The sequence below is a fragment of the Myotis daubentonii genome, chromosome 7 (genome assembly GCF_963259705.1).
Source record: "Myotis daubentonii chromosome 7, mMyoDau2.1, whole genome shotgun sequence".
NCBI lineage: Eukaryota > Metazoa > Chordata > Mammalia > Chiroptera > Vespertilionidae > Myotis > Myotis daubentonii.
In genome coordinates this window covers 54,183,828-54,204,776 of record NC_081846.1, presented here as the reverse complement: position 1 = coordinate 54,204,776, position 20,949 = coordinate 54,183,828, and the positions used below count along the sequence as shown (strand labels likewise).

The 20,949-nt window shown below is 35.9% G+C and overlaps 1 protein-coding gene across 2 annotated transcripts in view; it reads right to left on the bottom strand.

Annotated features, from left to right (window-relative positions):
* Positions 1-20,949, bottom strand: part of FAP (fibroblast activation protein alpha) — a 71,302-nt gene that overhangs the window by 26,672 nt on the left and 23,681 nt on the right. For both annotated transcript variants that reach the window (XM_059704262.1, XM_059704263.1), the window contains 10 exons: positions 20,527-20,599; positions 19,723-19,843; positions 18,675-18,829; positions 16,369-16,472; positions 15,759-15,894; positions 11,839-11,883; positions 5,807-5,911; positions 5,639-5,709; positions 2,697-2,750; positions 700-824 (listed from right to left, as the gene is read on the bottom strand). In XM_059704262.1, coding sequence (XP_059560245.1) covers positions 700-824; positions 2,697-2,750; positions 5,639-5,709; positions 5,807-5,911; positions 11,839-11,883; positions 15,759-15,894; positions 16,369-16,472; positions 18,675-18,829; positions 19,723-19,843; positions 20,527-20,599 — 989 coding nt within the window. The remainder of the gene's footprint in view (positions 1-699; positions 825-2,696; positions 2,751-5,638; positions 5,710-5,806; positions 5,912-11,838; positions 11,884-15,758; positions 15,895-16,368; positions 16,473-18,674; positions 18,830-19,722; positions 19,844-20,526; positions 20,600-20,949) is intronic.

Genomic DNA, 20,949 nt, shown 5'->3' with positions numbered 1-20,949 from the left:
GCCTTAGCCACCCACCTCACATGGGGAGTTGAAACCAGAAACAGGGAAATAATGGGCATTTTGTAATAACTTCTGTTTTCTGTCCCCCACCAGGGAAGCTCAGGGATTAACTGGGGAATAGGTCAGAGAATGACAAGTAGATATTTTCCAAGTCTGTTTTCTAAACCCCTAGGACCACAACATAGTTCATCAATCCACTCACCCCCTAACCTTACCTATTTTATTGCTTACCCAATGATCAAGATATAAATAACATTTTATGTATGAAATTATCTGGATAGAAATTATTCACTAAATGTACACATGGCCTGAGCAAGCTGGAAATATTTAATTTATTACCTATGATTTTTTTAAATATTTGAATGAATACTTATTATGTTTCCCAAATTTAGAAAAAAACATACTCGGTGACAAAAGTTCATTTTCCATCCCATCTGAAACTACATTTTAAAGAATTACTGGCCTCCAAGCGAAGGGCTTTGGTTTCTAGGCCACTGTTCTTTCCCCGGGCTGAATGAGTTTGACATTTCTCCAGGCAAATGGGTGAAGTCAGCAACCATTTTATCAGAGAACACTTCCTTGTATGATATTATTTAAATCCTGCTTACTCATCCATAGCTAAGGATTGATCAGATGGTGGTGACGAGGATGACGACAGTGGCAGTGAAGTGGTAAACTTGTGTTAAGTCCATTACCTACCATAGCAGATGAGTGCATAGTACTTGGAGTAGTCACTGAAACTTGCTGTGTAATATTGGCATCTTTCTTGCCTTAGATGGCAGGTAATACACTTCTTGCTTGGAGGATAGCTTCCAATGCTAATTCTAGAGAAAAATGAAAATAAATTCAAAATTTAAGATTGTATTTATCAAAATGTACTAATGCACTATAAAACGACTAATTTACATATTGACATCAAACCTACTCCATTTTTCTGGTGCCAATGTCATTTAAAGTGAAGGGGAGCCAAGCCAGTGTGGCTCAATGGTTGAGCATTGACCTAGAAACCAGGAGGTCACCAGTTCAAAACCTGGACGCAAGCCCAGGTTTCTGGCTCGATCCCTAGTAGGGAGCGTGTAGGAGGCAGCCGATCAATGTTTCTCTCTCACGGATGTCTCTATCTCTCTACTCCTTTCCCTTCCTCTCTCTCTCTCTAAAAGTCAATAAAAACATGAAAAAAATAAAGTGAAGGGGAATTCTTAGCATTCTGATGTAGCCTGATTTTCAATTTTTGCCTGACTAGGCACAAGCCTCAAGGGAGAAGCCCTCTGTGGTTCCCTTGGGTGGGGGAAATATCTAACACCTCGGGTGGGCATGAGGCAATCACTTCTCATAGCCATTCATCTCTCACACTTCACAAAGCGATTGGGAATGCATAGCTCTTCCTCTTCCCACCTCTCTTTTTGTATTCCCACCAGCAAAGCATACCAGGGGAATCTGTTCTTACCATATAACTGGAAGGAGAAATTACTAACAAGCAAATTGGAAATAAGAAACCACAAGTTACGTTCCTCCTGTGCCTTCCTTCCATGAAGCAGGACATTTGGGCCCAGGGCAGCTCTTCCTGGGAATGCTCCCTCCACACATTTCTACACAAGCCAACCTGCACCTACCATGCTGGGCCCACTCTCTCCTCGGCAGAGGCCTCTGCGTGGTTTCTGAATGGGGTGATTGGCTTTGACATACAGACTCCCAGATCCTGTCAGAACTCTAGTCTTTTATAATTTGGTGGAGACTAGGTGGTATCATGCCAGGATGGAGGCAGGGTCTTAAGCACAACATGGATGGCAAGGTCTCCTGTGGCCTCCGCAGTGTTCCTTCTGCTGCTTCCCTGACTTTGCCTTGGGTAGAGGGTGGCCAGAGGCATTGCGAGCTCCATAGAGGGATTCTCCCCAACCCCAACCAATAAGGAACCAAGATCCAAGGGGGAACAGAGGAACAGAGGAATGCAGCAGAGTGAAAATGTCTTATTTCCTCAGTTACAGTTAATATTCATGTTCATATTTTGGTGTGATCTGGGAAATGTGAGGTAGGCTGCTCACAGTAAGGGGTCAGGTGCAGCTTGCCCAGATACAAATCCTGGCTTCAGCAATATCACCTGCCTCTTAGATTTGTTGTGGGAGTTAAGTAAGATTAATACAAAAAGCAGTAAGAAGGTGCCTGGCAAATAGCAAACTCACCAGTCTACAGTAACTGTTGTTTGTACTCCACATCCAGAAGGGGCTGTTTAGGGCACCCTTCCAATCATCAAAGCAACCACTGGACCAACTTAAACACTAATTAGGAACGAACATGAACTCCTTCCAATCACAGGAGGCTTATGCCAAAGTGAATGATGTTAAAAGAAATCACACATGATGGGAATAAATACAGTAGGTACTTAATACATGAGTGTAAGTGAATAAATGTCCTCAATTACCTGTACATTTAGTTAAATTATTTAGCATTATGTTTACATCTGCATTAAAATTTCATGATTTTTCTTTTTGAAAACAAACATTTGAGTTAGCTGATATTTTGGGGTTATATAACTTAATACTGATGTAGTGCAAAACATTCTCTGAATGTTTTATCTCAATTCACAAGTTATTCCTACTTCATTTCAGGCTTTTAAATTCTATGTATTCTGAGGATCATGACAGATTTTATTCAAATATCAATATAGAAATATACTAAACTGAATCGACATAAATTACCTGTAGATATTTCTTCTTCCAGGGACACCTTCAAATTCATTGCTAGAATAAAACCTGAAAGATATTCAGAAGTTATTAAATAACTACCAATAACTAAATGGTAATAGGACTGTTGGTACTAATTCTGATATATTAAACAATGCAGTCCAATGTTCATCTAAACTACTCTATTAATAAACAATAAATGAATGATTAATTTGTAAACTAATACTAATTAAAGTATTAATAAACATTTCATGAAACTATTTACTGATTGACACTTGTATTTATAAATCTCTACTGTTTATAACTGAATTTTGTGTGCTTACTCTGACTTTCAAATCATAGGGGATTAAATTAAGCAGAGTACTCTTTTATTATAGGTACTAGAGATCCAGTGCATGAAAAATCATGCACTGGTGGGGTTTCCTCAGCCAGACCTGCACCGTTCAGTCTGGGAGTCCTCAGGGGATGTCCTACTGGACATCCCAGTGGAAGCGGGCCTAAGCCGCAGTCTGGCCTCCCTCTGCAGGAAGCAACCAGGTCAGCTGATCAGGGGACAGCACTGCCCCCATCACCCCACTGTTGCTGCCGGGCCTCCCTCTGTGGGAGGCAACCGGATGGCCCATCAGTGAATGGTGCTGGCCCCGTCCATCACCCTTCCCTCCCTCTGCCTGCTGGCACATCCCTTGGCTGGCCTGGCGCTGCCTGCTCGCTGACCCCGTCCCCCGCTGACTGGTCATTCCGTCATTCTGTCGATTTGCATATTTGCTTTTATTATATAAGATATTATATTCTATTTCACTAGCTCTGAGCCACAAAAAAACTAAGATATTTGATTAATATCACCCATTTCTTTTTCCATGATTAACAGTTTACTGGTTTCTCTATGCTATATTATTTAATTTTGTCTACTATTCTAAACACATTTGAATTTACTTTACAGATGCCCTGACAATACGTAGGTTTGCTATAAACCAGGAAACTCATCCACACTGGGATTCCACACAAAGGAGCATGCTAATTTACCCAGATGCAAAACAACTCGCAAGAAAACATACTTGCTACTTAAGTGTCTGGGTCCAGGTCTAACCTGTCTTATACAGCCATGAGGCGGTAAAGCCAATTTCACAGCATGATTTTCACTCATCTGGGAGTGAGTTCATCTGACTAATACAAAGTAACTGTCTTGTTTTTTGTTTTTTGCTTTTTGGAAGACCTTAATAGGGTGTGAAAAGTTTAGAATAACCAAGGTTATTAAAAGAATAACCACTTTTTAATTATGAGGACTATTCGGCAGCCCGGGTACTTTTCTGTCCTTACTCTCATAAAAGTCTTGTTATTCCCAAATAAAAGGAAAAGGCAACATGATACATCTCACTCACAGTGTTAAATGTATCCGTCTACATGTTTTTCCTAACTTCACATGACTCCAGTCATCACTTGCACTTGCCTTTCCCACATCATCTCAAATTATTTGTGAATAAACTACTCAGAATCTTTTCCAACAGCCCCCTGCCGTTTTCTGATGTCAAAGGTTTTCACAACTGTCTTCATCTCTGACACTTGCCACAGCATCCACCTCCCTCTTTTTGTTCCCTTCTCCCTCACAGCCACTAAGCCACCACTCCTGCTCAGCCTCCATCTGTCTTTCCTGTCTATCTATCTATCTCTCCTCTCATTCATTTAACAAATATTCATTGAACTCTGGCTCTGTGTCAGGAACTATGCCAAGTGTCAAGGATGAAAAAAAAAGAAAGAAGGAAAGAAAGAAAGAAAGAAAGAAAGAAAGAAAGAAAGAAAGAAAGAAAGAAAGAAAGAAGAAAGAAAGAGGAAGGAAGGAAGGAAGGAAGGAAGGAAGGAAGGAAGGAAGGAAGGAAGGAAGGAAGGAAGGAAGGAAGGGAGGAAGGAAGGAAGAGTTTTTCCCTCAAAGAGTCTGTATTTCACTGCCACTATGCTAGTTCATGTCTCTGTCACCTCAGGCCTAGATTGTGACCATACCTGGGTCTTCCTGCCTCCAGTTTTCCCCTACCTTCTGAACATATCATGTCTGAAATCCCCCATCTGTTTTGATCTTGCCACTCCTCTTACGCTGGTGATTTTAATGGCTGCTCCATAAATGTCTGAACTCCTTTGCTGACTGCTCAAAGAATTTCATGGATTGGCAACAGTTTCTGGCAGGTTTCAGCCAGTGAGCCTGAACTAATGGTCCTCCTCTTTGCTTTTAGAATTCCAGCTAATGGTAAGCAGGTTATGGCAGAGTACCCTGGATTTGGACCTTATAAGGAGTGAGGAAAAGGAACTATACATTCTTGATTACAGAAGTTTGACCACAAATGACTACTTTAAGGCAGTTTATTTAGACTGTATGCAGGATGGACCAGAAAGGAAAGAAGTCCCCGTGTTGAGGTTAACAATAAGAACGTTAGGTTGAACGTGTTCTAAGTTTGAATCCTAGCTCTGCCACTAACTATGTGGCCTTGGCTAAGTTAAATTTCCAAGTATTGGTTTTCTTATCTGTAAAACTGGGGTAATTGTTTCTACTTTACAGCATGCGGTACACAGCAATTGTTAAATAAACTATAGGTGTTAAGGATAATAACAACTTTACATAGCAGTGAATCATTACAAAAACATTTTCTATGTACGGGTTGCCATCAGTGGATTTTTCAAGCTTACTCATTGCTTCAGGTGCTGAAGAGTAAAACTTGTCTTTAGAACCAGTTATTACTTTTTAAATTTACACTTTTATATAGTTACCTATCACATATCAGAAAAGAAATTACCACCTACCATATATTCTTTCCTAGTTGTTAAAGAAATGCAGTCTTAAGAAAAGCATAGCTGTCTGAACTAAACTACAGAGTAGATAACTAAAATGCTCTTAAGTGGTGCAGGATCCCTTGTACGTCCATTGGCTAATTAAACCCTCATTAGGGCAACATGCTTCATGCAATACTTACAGTGAATCCTGTGTTATTCTGAATATATTGATGGCCTCCCACTTGCCACTTGTAATTTGAGTAGCGTTTTCCTTTAAAAGACAAACATTATGTGGTGTGAAGCTGAGCGCTATTTGAGCAACCTCAAGTGAATGATCTTTGAGGAGATAAATATTGGAAGGAGCGTACCACGGTGTCTTTGATATAGTGAATATGTTTGTAGCCATCCTTGTCACTAAATATTTTGTAGTATGAAGTGGCATCATAGCTGAAAACTGGTGTTGAAACAAAGAACTGAAAAAGAAAAGGTTATGTTCAAAAGACAAACCAAACTGGACTGGAAAGGAAAGAGAGTTGAAAGAATCACACATGAATGTTGATATTTAACCAAGTCAGTCTTCAAAATGTGATATTTGACCGAAATGTGGACTCTTATGAAGGCTGATAGCCCTTTTAATTCTTGATATGTATGATGCCAAGTACCTAATGCCAGTGATTCAATGAAGACATTTGAAATATTAAATATCATGGCCTGCTAGCCACAGTTTTAGGGAGAGACTTCTAACTAGAGAGAAAAATGTTACACAGGACAAGCAAGTGGAGGATTTAGTCCTTGAACTTGGGGAGCAGAGTAGACCTCATTAGCATCCACGACTTCTTTGCAGGGACCCTGCTGGGCACCCCTTAATGACCTAAGGAGTCTCTGACACTCAGTTCTAGTGTGCCCTGGAGCAGGGCGGGCCACAAGTCGACATCCTGAATGGTGCAGATAACTAAAAGCCTGCCAAGGTCCTCACACCCAATTTTAGCTGGTAATTACTCTCCTTAAAAATGTAGACTCATTGTACATTTGCTGGTGTATTTATAATTCTGGTCAGCAGGTTTTGAAATGGCAGTAAAGTGGTGAAAGACCTACATGATGGAGGTGTTACTCAACATCACTCAGAGTCTGTATTCCCACAGATAATCCAAAACCAGCTCTCTCTAGCCCCGTGCTTTCATATGGCGGTGAACATGATGCTCAACTCCTGTAGAACTGACCAAGCAACAACAGCCAAATGACTACAGTATCTTTTAGCTACAGACACCGATCCTGCTGACACCCAGCCTAGGACTCCCTTTTGAGTAAGAACATAGGGAAAGTTGATGTTTGCTACTTTAGTGATGGTCCCGTGTGTGATCTGATATTTGATGCTTTTGATAAAATTGAGTATGATTATGTGACTTTTCAAATGCAATTTATTTGACATGGTATCTGTATTATTCTGAATAGTCTTCCCTAAAATTCATTTCCCTCCAGAACTTCAGAAGGGGACTATTAGAGACTGAATATTTCTCCCAAATTCATATGTTGAAACCTTACCCCCCCCCCCACAAAGATGGTATTAGGAGGTAATTAGGGTTAGATGAGATCATAAGGTTGGCACTCCAATGAATGAGATTAGTACCCTTATAAGAATCACCAGAGAGCTTGCTTGCTTCCTTTGCTCTGCCCTCTGCCACATTAGGATACAAGAGGTGGAAGGGTGCAACTGGAAGAGAGCTTTCACCAGAATGTGACTATGCTGGACCCTGATCTCAGACTTCCAGTTTCTAGAACTGTGAGAAATAAATTCCTGTTGTTAATAAGCCACCAGTCTGTGGCACTTTGTTGAAGCAGCCCAAACTGACTAAGACAATGACACTATTTAAAAATAGTCTTTACAGATGTAATCAAGGTAAGAATCAAGATGTGAGACTGGATTAGGTTAGGCTCTAAACCAGTGATGGTGAACCTATGACACGCGAACACATTTTTTTTGGTTGATTTTCCTTTGTTAAATGGCATTTAAATATATAAAATAAATATCAAAAATATAAATATTTGTTTTACTATGGTTGCAAATATCAAAAAATTTCTATATGTGACACAGCACCAGAGTTAAGTTAGGGTTTTTCAAAATGCTGCAACGCCGAGCTCAAAAGGTTCGTCATCACTGCTCTAAACCCAATGACTAGTGTCCTCATAAGAAGAGAAGAGGATGCAGAGATACAGAGAGATATGGAGAAACAGAGATTGGAGTGTTGTAGCTACAAGTTCAGCACGTCCAAGGATTGCCAGCAGCTATCAGAAGCTGGAAGAGGCAAGGAAGAATTTTTTCCTGGAACTTTCAGAGGGAGCCTGGCTCCACAGACACCTTGACTTTGGACTTCTAACCTCCAGAATGGTGAGAGAATGAATGTATGTATTTTTAAGCCACCAAGAGTGTGGTAATTTGTTACAGCAGCCCCAGGAAACTAACAGTGTCCTAAGTCATCTCTTTGGCATAGAAATGATAAATCTTTAACAAAATGAAAATGGAATAATGAGAAAATGCGGTTTCCTTGCACGAACCTCTTATTAATTTCATTAATAAGACCAGCCTTGGTAGCATTTTGTGTATTGAGACCAGTGCTTCTAAGTGAAATTGAGAGCCAAGAATCCCAAGAATAGGACATTCTGATTTGCAGTTTTGTGGACAGAATTTCATTAGTGTATGTCTCACAACAATCATTCTTTTACTCTAGAAAAAAATTATGCTTTTTTTTTTTTTTTTTTAGCAAATGATGATATACTTAGTAACCACTTTACTCTTAGTAGTAACCTCTCACTCCTCAGAATAAAAGTAAAAAACTGGCTTTACGTTGTCTTAACTGCTAAAACGGAACCGGGGTCACAAAATATTTTAAGGTGCTAGAGTAAAACTATATTCTCCTCACACCTGCAGTTAGTTGAGAAACTTGGGGGAAAACCTTTGTTCTAGATTGAAATTTAAGAGTTAATTTTCACACACAAAAATAATAACAGGGTAGAGTGTTATGTTTTTAAGATACTAGAATCAAGCAAACAGGAAGAATATTTTTTGCTAAGTAAAGACTGTTATCTTCTCCCTTTTTGCTGCTCACATCAAAGACACCTACTTTAGATAAACAGGTAACTGGGGTGCAGTAAAGAGAGTGTGAAATATGTCCTCATTCACTTTGCCAGGGCTGGGTCCACAATGCATTCTCATTTAAGTGCTTCTGGCAACAGGTCACATCTGGACCCTAGAAAGTCACAGTTATCACCAGCCTCTTCACAGATCCCTTTATCTTGCTTAGATTTTCTGATAAATTACTCATCTCTATGTGCAAAGCCATTCAAAATACCTTACTTGGAAGGTAAGATTATTTACCACCAGATAATTTCTTGCTAAGGTTGGCAAATGATCTACTTACTAAGGCTAATGCCTGAACTGAGTCCACATGTAGTCAAAGCACAGACTTCCAAGCATCAGGCAGAAAATTTATTTTTCCCAGCTGAGGGATTTGGCCAACAGTCTAAAGGAGATGTGGTGTATTGCTTAATTATTTTGAAATTATTTAAATGTGGCTTTGCAGTCTAAGCATTATGCTTTGTAGTGTTTGTTCCCCAACTTAGTGATTAAATACCAGATACATTGATTACATCCTCCTTTTTGTCTGTTTTCTATAAAGAGCAAAAAGATATTTATTTCAAGTGAATTTGTTGTTTGCTTTCTGATCTAATACAGAAAAACTTAGGCTATTTTTCCCAAGTTCAGACACTGACTATCTCATGCTGGAGGAAAAAAAGTGATAAAGTTCTTAAGAAACTGTTTGCTAGTTTTGTGCCTGCAACTAAACAGGTCAATTTTAGCAAGTCAATTAATCTCACTTTTCTAATTCTTAGGTAATCTCTGAAGGTCTTTTTCAGTTCAAAGCACTTTGGTAAGTTCTAAAGGAAGAACAGCTCTGAAGTTACTCTTTAAATTTATATGAATAAGACCAGCTTGTACATTTGTCCACAAACCTTATACATATTACCTGAACAAATATCAGAAAGACATATTTCTGGGTAATTTTATCAAGTCACTGGTTTAATTATTGGTTCAAGGAAGCTAAACAGCATACTGGGGCAAAGAAGCTATGACTATATGAAGTTGTGCCCTATCTTTTTCTAAAAAAGATTTCTGAACCTATAAAATCTAAATCTAAAGAATCACCTCTTCAAGGCAGTTCCCTTGGGAGAGTGTGAGCATACTTTTGAAAGCCATCATTGCAAAGAATTTTTGACAATTCCACTTCTGGTATTTTTAAAGTTTACTGACTACTGGATATATTTTAAGAGCTTGAGATTAGTCGATAAGAAATATAATGTTTCCCAATAGAATTCTAAAGCTACAGGTATTAACATGATCTAGCACAAAATCATGTGCTGCAGATACTTTATTTATTCACTAGATTTATTTTGGAAAGACTTTGGATTTAATATAAGAATCTCATCTTCCCTCAAAGAACACTTATGTCCCTCCACTGAAGGTATTTTTTTAAAATATATTTTTATTGGTTTCAGAGAGGAAGAGAGAGGGAGAGAGAGAGAGAGAGAAACATTAATGATGAGATAGAATCATCAATCAGCTGCCTCTTGCATGCCCCATAATGGGGATAGAGCCTGCAACCTGAGCATTTGCCCTGACTGGGAATCTAACCATGAAATCCTGGTTCATAGGTCAACACTCAACCACTGAGCCATGCTGGCAGGGCACTGAGGGTATTTAAAACAGTGATCTATAGTTTTAGAAGGCTATTTATTTATTTATCTATTCATCCAGCTATAGAGTGTAAAAATTGATAAGATGCAAATATTTCAGAATGTTTTGAATGCTGGTACCATTTTCAGAACAAACATATGGATTCCTAAAATTATGTCTTTGAGAAGGTTGTTAGTATCATTGTTTATCTATCTGTAAAATCACATCATTCATGTTACTTTATAGTAACCTTAGTTATATTATCATCATGGAGAACACAATGAAAGGAAGTTTCAAGCCTTCTCCCTTTCTCTCATTCTTTACTGGACATCTTTATAATGGGAGTGAATTCATAGGTTAACTTTCCCTTTTCTTCAAGTTTTCAAGTTCTGGTCTAGGAATTGTCTTCCTAGAAGGCGACCTTCTGATTAACCAAGAATCCAAAATATTTAGAAGATCCTATTCTTTTACTGAATATGCCTAATTTTTCCTGGGTTATTTAGTACAGTGACAAAGATTAAATTAAATAGGACTTTCCAGGGTTGTTTTTTTTCCTGACTTATACGTATCCTTGTTACCTTGTTATTTTAGAATATATTTTACATTTACTATATATAATTAATAAAGTAATAACTATTCTTTAGCTAATGAATATAACTGAAGACTGAGTAAACATATGCAAACTAAAATCATTGGATCTAGAAAAAGTGTTCAATAGAGTTTTTAATATCTAAAGATTTTTACTTTATAATTTACCTTCTCCTTACCCATTTTAACTTTGAATTTTTATGAGACTTATCATCTTAGAACTGACTTCTGAATTATTTGTTGTCCTTTTATTATGGGTTAATGTGTTAAATCAAGTCACAAGAGTTTCCTCTTTCTTTGAATGTGTCAAAATCTCAGAAAACATCGCCTTTTTAACAACCCAAATGCTAGTTGAATTCAATCATATTTTTGTGTTAAGTTGCAGTAACCTTGCAACATTCACTTATTCTGTCTTATTTTGCATTATTTATAGAGGATATTAGATACAATTGATATTTTCCTAAAACCTATTTTTTCACAGTAAAAACCCCCATAAATCACTGAATAAGCTTATCCAAGTGATCACAAATCAGAACCAAACACACATCTTCCTATTTGCTATCATCACTTTGCTTAAAAACTAAAATGAACATATATAAATGAATATATATACACATTCATTTTAGTTTTTAAGCAATTTCAGTTTATAATAAAATTTAATGAGAGTTAGATTGTCTCTAAATTTCAAAGGATACTCAATATATTTATTTTTCCTGAATTCAAATGGCTAATGATTAATAAGATAATTTTAGACAGATCAGGGACTATGTTCCTTTTTAAAAAATGATCTTTATTGTATTTGTTTAAGAAGTAATATTAATTATCCATATCAGACAGTTCGTTGAAAAAGTTAAGGTTGGAACATGAAGAATATGATTGATTTGTTCTCAAAAGAATTCTAAATGTACATTAAAATTGTCTAGCACAAAATTGCTGAAGGGATCACTACCTTTATATTTTTTACCTTGATATTTTTTTCTATTAAAAAAACGTACTGCCAGTTTGAATACATTTCAAATGGTCCTTTCATAGTTGAAAATCTGTCGTGTCATTAAAATATAAAAAAAGATAGCAAAATCATACTCCACCAGCCCATCCAGTTCTGCTTTCTTCTATATGCTCCTGGGTCTAAAAGAAAAAAAAAAAAAAGATCATATAAAACTTAGTGTTAGTAAGCTGTTTTTTCTAAATATAATCTGGACATTTGAACCAGTTAAGCTGCCTCATCAGAATGTACTATCAATAGTCAACTAACTTCACACTTGAGTTTAAGATGACTATATTAAAAATTTTGTACAATAGCACTATTGCATGCACATGGATAATCTAAAGGCTGGATTTTATCACAAACCTTTAATAATTCTGGTTAAACTTTCTATGATACAGTGAATTATCACATCATCAATGAAGGCCTAGCAAAACCCAAGTACTTGGTGTCATATAGGTAAAAGGGCATATAGGGATCTTAATATTTGCACCAAATCTTATTTTGGTATACATTTTAGCATGGTACCAATCAATCACTTATTGAACAAATATTTAGTAAGCCTAAGAAAATGAATAGGCTTTTCCAGACCAATAATTAGAGAAAGAACATTCTAGGTAGAATGAACAGTGTAGAGACTAGGCCAGCTCAGTAAACTACAGGTGATTGAGTGTGCTGAGTGAAGGGTGACTAAGGGAAAGAGAAGATGAGGGAGGATCCAGAGGTATCAGCAAGATCTCTGAGAAACTTTTATGCCACCCTAAGAAGTTTAAATTTCTCTTGGTAAATCCTTTGAAGGATTTCAAATCCACAATTTGGAAAACACAATTGTGAACATGATACAGAAAATAGATTAGAAGTGGGTAAGATAGAAGGAGGCAGACAGATTGGTTGGATGGCTACTGTATTGTTTGGAAAAGGATGATAAAGACTCAAGTCTAGTTAGCAGTAGTAAGGATGGAGCGGAGAAGATGTTGTCAGAGATATTTAAAAGTTCAAATCCGCAGAAAGAATTAACAACCATTTTTTCTTCTTTTTTTTTCCCCCTCACCCGAGGATATGTTTTTCTTGTGTGTGTGTGTGTGTGTGTGTGAGAGAGAGAGAGAGAGAGAGAGAAAGAGAGAGAAAGAGAGAGAGAGAGATGGGTTGTCTCTCATGCACACCCCCACTGGGGACTGAACCCACAATCTGAATATGTGCTCTGACTGGAAATCAAACCAGCAAACTTTTGGTGCATGAAATGAGTTATTTTTTACTAGGATGTTAGCAAGACTGTATTTCCCAGGCCTTCTTCCAGTTGGATGTGGTCATGTGATAAATTCTAACCAATTGTGTGAAAGCAAAAGTGACTCATGCTACTTCTAGGCCTAATCTATAAAAACCTCTTGTTATACACAATCCTCTGTTCTTTTCCCCCAGCCCCCAGATGGATGTTGATGATCAGGCTTGAATAGCCTTGGACTAGCCTAGGTAGTCACTGGATGAAGATAGCAGAAAGATCATCAACCTGAGTTCCTTACTGACTATGTGGAGCAGAGCACCCCACCCTCCATCCCCTCGCTAGTCCCCAGTTACTTAGATTCACTATTAGGTGGGCACACAAATGTAAAAAATTTATGCTCTATTAATCCAATGAATTATTGGAGGTATTTTGTTGTTGTTATTGCTATTGTTATAACAGTTAGCCTACCTTGAAAATATATTAACTTGGAGAATATTAAGATTTCTAGAGAAGTCAGAAGAAGAGCTAGAAAGGAAAAGAAGAATCAATGAAGTAGACAAAGGATCATGAGAAAAGTACTGTCATAAAAAGCTAGGGAATAATAAATTTAAAAAACAGTTTGGATTTTCTCCTATAGGATAGGCCAGTGCCTCTGAGAGAATAAGACTTGAAAAAATAGTGAAACATTTTGACTCATTACTTTTAGCTATAAAGATAAAATTAATTTTGATTCCCTTTTGAGAGAAGAAAGAATAATATGAAAGATGTTCCTCCCCCTAGTTATAAATTTCTTAATAAATCTTATTAATATAATTCTAATAAAAGTATTGCCAGTTTCCTTTGCTTCTTTGTTTTTGGTATGACTTCCAACATGAATAAAATGTTGCAAGATCAATTAATCTTAAATGGTATTTGTTTTAAACACACACACATCAATCATGAGTCTGGTTGCTGGAAAATTTAATACTCTGTTGTTCTTAAATTGAAAAATGTGTTCCATGTAATTATCAGATTATTTTGAAAAAGAGGTTGTTTTGAAATCCCAAGATTATTCAAACCTGGTGTTCTAAATGTAATCACTGTTTTGGGCCATTAACTAAAGTTTATATTTATACTTATAAATATATTTATATTTATATTTATTACTATAAAGTTTATAGTAATTCCATATCTTAGTGAACAAGCATCTATATGTTCTGTCAGTTTGGATTAAAATAGTCTCAGGTTGTAATAAATTAGAATTTCATATTCCAAAGCAATCATAGTTTTGAAATGCCTAGTTTTAATAACTAAAATGGTATCTAAATGACCAATTTTATAGTTTTAAACTAACAAAATTAAAACTATAATTTCTAACACCCAGATTCAATGAAAATGTCAAAGCTGACTAATCAGACAAATGGTTTCTAATTAACCAGCATAATCCAATTTATTCTCTCTTTTTGTGTGTGTGTATGACACTACATTAAGGCCAACATCTTTCTGCTTTGTATATCAAAATATAAATAAGATAAAAATAAACTTCTAGCATATTCCATCAAAATTAGTTAAGCTTATTGCAGAAATAGTAGTGATTTTAAAAAATATATATTTTTTAGCCTGAGTAACTTGACCATTATAGTCCTGATGTATTTCCAAACAGATTCACATGACTTTTTTCTTGCAGAACATAATGTCCTAATTTCTAGATAGAATTCAGTGATTTACTTTGATTGCTCTGTGCTTTTCTTCTTACTTTACAAAATAGGTTTATCCTATATTTGGTTTAATGAAACATCTTTTTATAATTAGAAGTCTCATGAACTGTACCCATCAAATTTCCTATTTAAAGAAAACATTTTTGCATTTCTTAGTCTCTAATGTGAGTACTTATGAACAAGCTTATTATAAAGCTTTTAGATTGGTGAAGTAGTTTTCTGACTCATTAATTCAACAGATTATGTTTGGATTTGAGCAATAGAAACAATTAAAACTCAACAATAAATCTGTGCCTAGTTTTCACATTTTTTTCTCCCTAAAATTAGCACAGTATAAAGAACTCTCCTAAGATAGGATTGCAAGACAATTTGATCTAATATTTTACCTCATATTTGCAGTTATCTACTTTTGATTTTAAAATGGGAATATTTGGCTTTCTTGCTTTTCATTTTCTTTATAATTTTTATTCTTCAACTTTGACATTGAATAGAATGTGCCACCATTTGCATGTTATCTCAGTTCTTCTGAACAGAACATATATTTCCCTAATAAACCCAGCTTATCTTTTCATCTTCATTGTTTTGCTTTTTTGGACTGTCAATTTTGTAAGATCAAAAGTATGAATTTCCATCCTAATACAGAACCAGATACTTGATTTTTCCAATTAACATATTATTTTATTTAGTTTTTTCTTTATTCTAAACAAAGGCTAAAATTATTCAAAAGCTAATATTATTTATTTAATAAAAAAATGACCCTGCAATAGGGAGTGTTGTTTTGTTGTTTGTTTGTTTGTTTTGCAAAGCAACCCAGAGTTGGATGCAGTAATTCCGGCTTTATAATATAAACTAGAGGCCCAGTGCATGAATTCACTCACAGGTGGGGTCTGGCCAACCTGCCCTGATCAGGGCCAATTGGGCCGGGCCATCCGGGGAGGAGGGGACCTAGGAAGTTAGCCAGCTGGCACCGCCCCCTGGTTGAACTCCTGGTTGAGGGGACAATTTTCATATTAGCCTTTTATTATATAGGATGTTGGCTATAAATAAGTCCCCACTTTTGAACTTTTTTCAGAAAGACACTTCTGTTTTAATAACCTACCTTTGGACAATTCCATGTCTGCCAGCCTTCATTGAAATCACATATAGATAAGACCGAAACATTCTGAATTCTTTTTAGCCACTGCAAGCATATTCGTTCATCAGTAACCCACGTGAGCCAACTGAAATAATAATCACTGCAAATAAATTGAAACCGACTGTCACAACCATAAACCGATATCACATTCAAGTAATTTTTTAATTTCTGTTTTCTAAAGGATCTATTTTATTATTATTACATTAAATACTTATTCCATAGATAAGGAAGGCAAAATGTTCCCTTTGTGCTGAGTAAGTTTAAATATACCTGCTGACTTTTAAAGACTATCTATAAGAGTTCATCCATCTAATGCAATTATTATTTTACTTGAGTTTGCTCCCCATTTTGGATTTTTATATTTTAGAAAAGAATTTAAGACATAAAGCCAAAGCTACTGGTCAATGTGTAGGAGAAAAAGCATTAAATTAGCTATTATGCATAGGTAAACTCAATTTTTGCTTATAGTGCATATACTCATCTTTAACTCACTAGAAAATAAATCTGAGCACTGATTAAGAAATTTGTACTAAAATACCATTTCAAAGGTGGAAAGCATCTGAGATGAATCTACCTTGAGGCTATCATTGCTGGAACTGGCACTTCCATGGGACCTACATACTCAGGGTAAGTGGTATCGACAATAAATATCCGAACAACAGGATTCTTAGCTCCAGCCTGACAAGAAAATAAAGGTAGATCAGCTCATAAAATTCTAATTATCACCAACATTTGAAAGACATTTTAAGAATTTAGGCATGTTTTTATAAGATAAAAATATTAAGTATATTTCTGTTGAAAAAAATATAATTATAACATGACCAGAGATTTTATTTCAATTTTACTTGCGGGGCAGTTACAAATATTGTGTCAATTAGTGTGAAAACACATATTTTAAGTGATTAATTAAGAAGCTTTGATTCACAGAAAAAATATTTTGGATATAGTTCTGTAATCGATATTCTCTTTTCTGATTTTTAAGGCGGATTATTTCCCATTTATGATGATGATGATAATTATTATCATTATTATCATTTCTCCCTCTGCTAGGGAGATTGTGGTTGAGAGGCAAGTGTAAAAATACATAGTGAAAGATACTTTTTGCTTTTACCCTATAATTTGGTCCAAACAATCACCAAACAATCTCCTCGCTGGTTACATTACTACTGCTACCATCCCTCCAAACTTAGAAAAGTTTCATCTCCAAATATGGAATTTATAATTTTCTTGTTTTACGTTTTCTATGCTGTTATACACCCTAAATATATATGACAGTATAGTTCACGCCCAAACAGCTTCTTATAGTTTCTCTCTTATTTTACCACAGGAAAAGAGAATCTTGTAATTGTTAAATAACTTAAATCAATTGTTTAGGTCAGTAGTCTTAAATGACTCTATGCTGTTTGGATTTATCTAAGGACTAGGCACGTTTTCCTCTGACCCCCTGTTTTACTGAAGGCTCAGCTGGAACTTCTTGCTTCTTCCAACTAGTCTCACCTCTCAGTCCAAAGTCAGATGATTTAGGAATTTTAGTCTTCAAAGAAACATGTGAATTTGGGTCCTAACTTCTCTGTCAGTGCCAGTTACTCCTTAGTTCTTCATCGCTTCCTGCTCCCTTTCACCTTCCTAAAGATCCAAGTCCTTTTACATCATGGATCCCAAGTATTACATCTCTCGCTTCCAAACATCTCCAGCTTCCAGACTTTATAGTCAGCCCTTGAGAGGTCTCCTACCTAAACATTCATCTCTATTCCTTAATGTTTCTCCTACAACTTTAAAGTGAATTTGAAACTGTAACATTTCTATTTCTGTCACTATGGCCACTTCAGAATCTGCTAGTGGGTAGGTATATCCATCTCATCTCTGTCACATAGGGACCCACTGGGTCCATCCATGGCAGTGTCCCCTGGCAAGTAAAAACAATGGGGCCCAAACCAGTTTGGCTCAGTGTACAGAGCGTCGACCTGCAGACTGAAGGGTCCCGGGTTCGATTCCGGTCAAGGGCATGTACCTAGGTTGCGGGCACATCCCCAGTAGGAGAGGTGCAGGAGGCAGCTGATCGTTGATTCTCTCTCATCGATGTTTCTGACTCTCTATCTCTCTCCCTTCCTCTCTGTAAAAAATCAATAAAAATATATATATATATTAAAATAAAAACAAGGGGGAGGAAAGGACATTGTGCTACTTTCTAAAATCACTTTCACTCCTTGTGCAAGAGGAGAATTTGTGATTGATCTCCTTTCAGACTTATTGTCTAAATTAAATTAGGACATGATGTTCTCCACTGAGACCTGGCCATTCTCCAACTGCACATACAGGTCTCTCCAGACATGGGAATGAATGAAAAGTATGTACACTAAGACTTCTAGAATGTTTATGCAAAAGTCTTTGGACTCACACCCAGTCTAATTCACTCAAGGCTCACAAATTTAAGCTACCTTTTATGTCCAGAAAAGAGCATAACTCATGCTTGCTTCTACCTGACAGGAACAACAAGTTCAACATTTGTATTCCCCATTCAAGCTTGCATTTACATGGGAATTCAAGAAGGAACTATAAAACAGAACTTTACCCTGAATTCGGAGCATGAAATATGAAAAAATTAAATTTAAGTTAAGCTTGTTTTTCCTCCATGATCTAGACCATATGTTTTTCAAAGCTTCTGCAATAGAATTTAGCAAAGACAACTTCATCCAGCACAACCAGATGTCCAAAGCAACAGATGTCCACATAAATAATAGATCACAGTACAATGTTTGCTTCACAATGCACAAGGATAAGAAGCTCTCCAAACTTGTTGGTCCCACCTCTCTTCATAGTATTGGTTGCTCATTTTGACACCAGGGAAATAGTAGCATCTGCTAAAAGTATTCAACATACCTTTGGGTATGGAATATTTATTGTCCTAGGATATTGCTCATCACCATAATAGGAATAGGCAATCACTGGGATTTCTGTATCATTAAACTCTGCATATGCCAAAAATTTTCCATTCGGAGACCACCAGAGAGCATATTTTGAAGCAAGCATTTCCTCTGAAAAATAAATACTAGTATATTAATTATAATTGGAGCTTACTCTTAAAGTCATTATAAATATTTTAAAGTACATTGTATATATCCATTATTGCCCAAAATAATTTATTTAATGTAGATGTGATATATGTCCTACTTTGGTTTTTAAAAGATAAATAATCTGGTTTTAGAGGAATAGTTTAGCATTATACCCTTTATCAAACAGACTTCTTAGGATTTGACATTAATCAGAAATGTAATTTTAAAATAAATAATAAACATATTAACAGGAATTAATTTTTCCCTTTGGGGCAACTTCTGGTTCTTATAGTCACCTAAAATAGCCAAAACAAGGAAACTGTAATTATGCTACAGAGTAACATAAACATTGAATGTTGACTTTCTCTCCTGGGAATATTATTTTTTTAAAGAAACAGTTAAGTTATATATTTATTTAATAAAAAGTAAGGACCAGAAAACCTTTTAAAGTCCAGTTATTTCCTGGATCTTACAGAACCTAGAAAGAGGACAAAATTCACAAAAGTATAACAAATTAAGGATATTTTCCTACAAAATAATATAAACAGTTGTTTAGTTTTGGAAAAAATATTTCTTTCTTAAGAAAAAACAAACCTGAGAAAATGAACTAACACAGCATTTAAGGACCATAAACTTCTTGGAATATAAATTGTTACTACCACTATCTGATGCTCATTAAAAATAAACTCTACCAGTCTGATAAGATTTTATTCTTTCAGAACATGCACGTCCTGTTCATAGCACAGATAACAGCTTTCAGAAATGCCACCATTCATCTCAGCAGCATAGCACTCATCTAAATGCTACTAAACGTATGCAATTATTTTCAATTAAAAGCCTAACACAGCAGCAGTAGAAAGAAGAATACAGCTTACCTTCATAAACCCAGTCTGGGATCCCATTAAATATTTTATTTTCTTTCCCATTATATGTTATTTGGAAAGGTGGGTTTTCTGGTCTTTGTTTCAAATAGATATTGTTCTGATACACATATGCCTGAAAGTGGCGGTAAGCTAGTTAATACAGGGAAATTCCATAAGAAATACAATTAAGTCTGTATAGTTGTGTTAATTATTGACCTAATGACTCTTAAAAGTGTAGCAATTCAGATGCAAAAAGACTCAAAAGTACTATCTCACTTTAATAGGTCAAAAAACAACAACTGACTCACATGATCATCTGTTATGATTTTTAAAGTCTATGTCAAATAAAGAATAAAGTCTACTATTTTATTCATGGTTTTATTACCCAAGTAAATAATCATATATATATTAACAGAAAGGAAAATCAATCTCTGAATATTAATAGATAGCCAGATCTAATCTTTATTTAGAGTCCTTAAATAAGAGCTTGGACAAAATTTCATGTTGTCTGAAGCTAGTCTGGGAAACTTGTGAAAACCATATTTTTCCTGAGCTTTCTGGCACAACGCATTCTGGCTGAGTATAAGGATAAAGTTTCTGACTGAGATATTTAAAGAAGTCTATCCATGAGCTTGAGATTTTGCGGAATTCTCAGATGGGTTTCAATTTATCAAAACTCTTCTTGTTTTTAACCACTGAAAAATAGTAATACATTTATTTTTTTTTCTTTTAAGCAAGGAAATTTACCAAAGGTCAAAATCAAATGGCTCCTCTTTTATTTAAAGGATTAAATACTTCTGTAATTCAAACACTTACTAATTTACTCCCAATAGGTGACCAGCAAATATACTGAATTGGACGGGGAAGCTCATTTCTTCTTACAAAATCTCTAGAAGGAAAAAAAGACAGAAAGAAAACACACACAAAAAACCTTGCTGCTCAATGTAAAAAAAAAAATCTTTATAAACAGAAAAAATAAACAAACAATAAAAACGAAGAGTCATTCTCTCAGCTTCTTCAAACCTAATGGAAAGAATGCGGCCCCTGGGGACTGGAGAGATGGGCTGGCACTTAACTTCTCTAGGTCTCCGTTTGCTGGCCTTTGTAGGGAGATAGTAAGTTAAAGATGTATAGACTGTGAAAGTGGGAATAGCTCTAGAAATTATCTAATGGAACTCCATTTTGTGGAAAATAAATGTGAGGTTAGAGAAATAGTAGGACTTTTAAAAATCACATTGT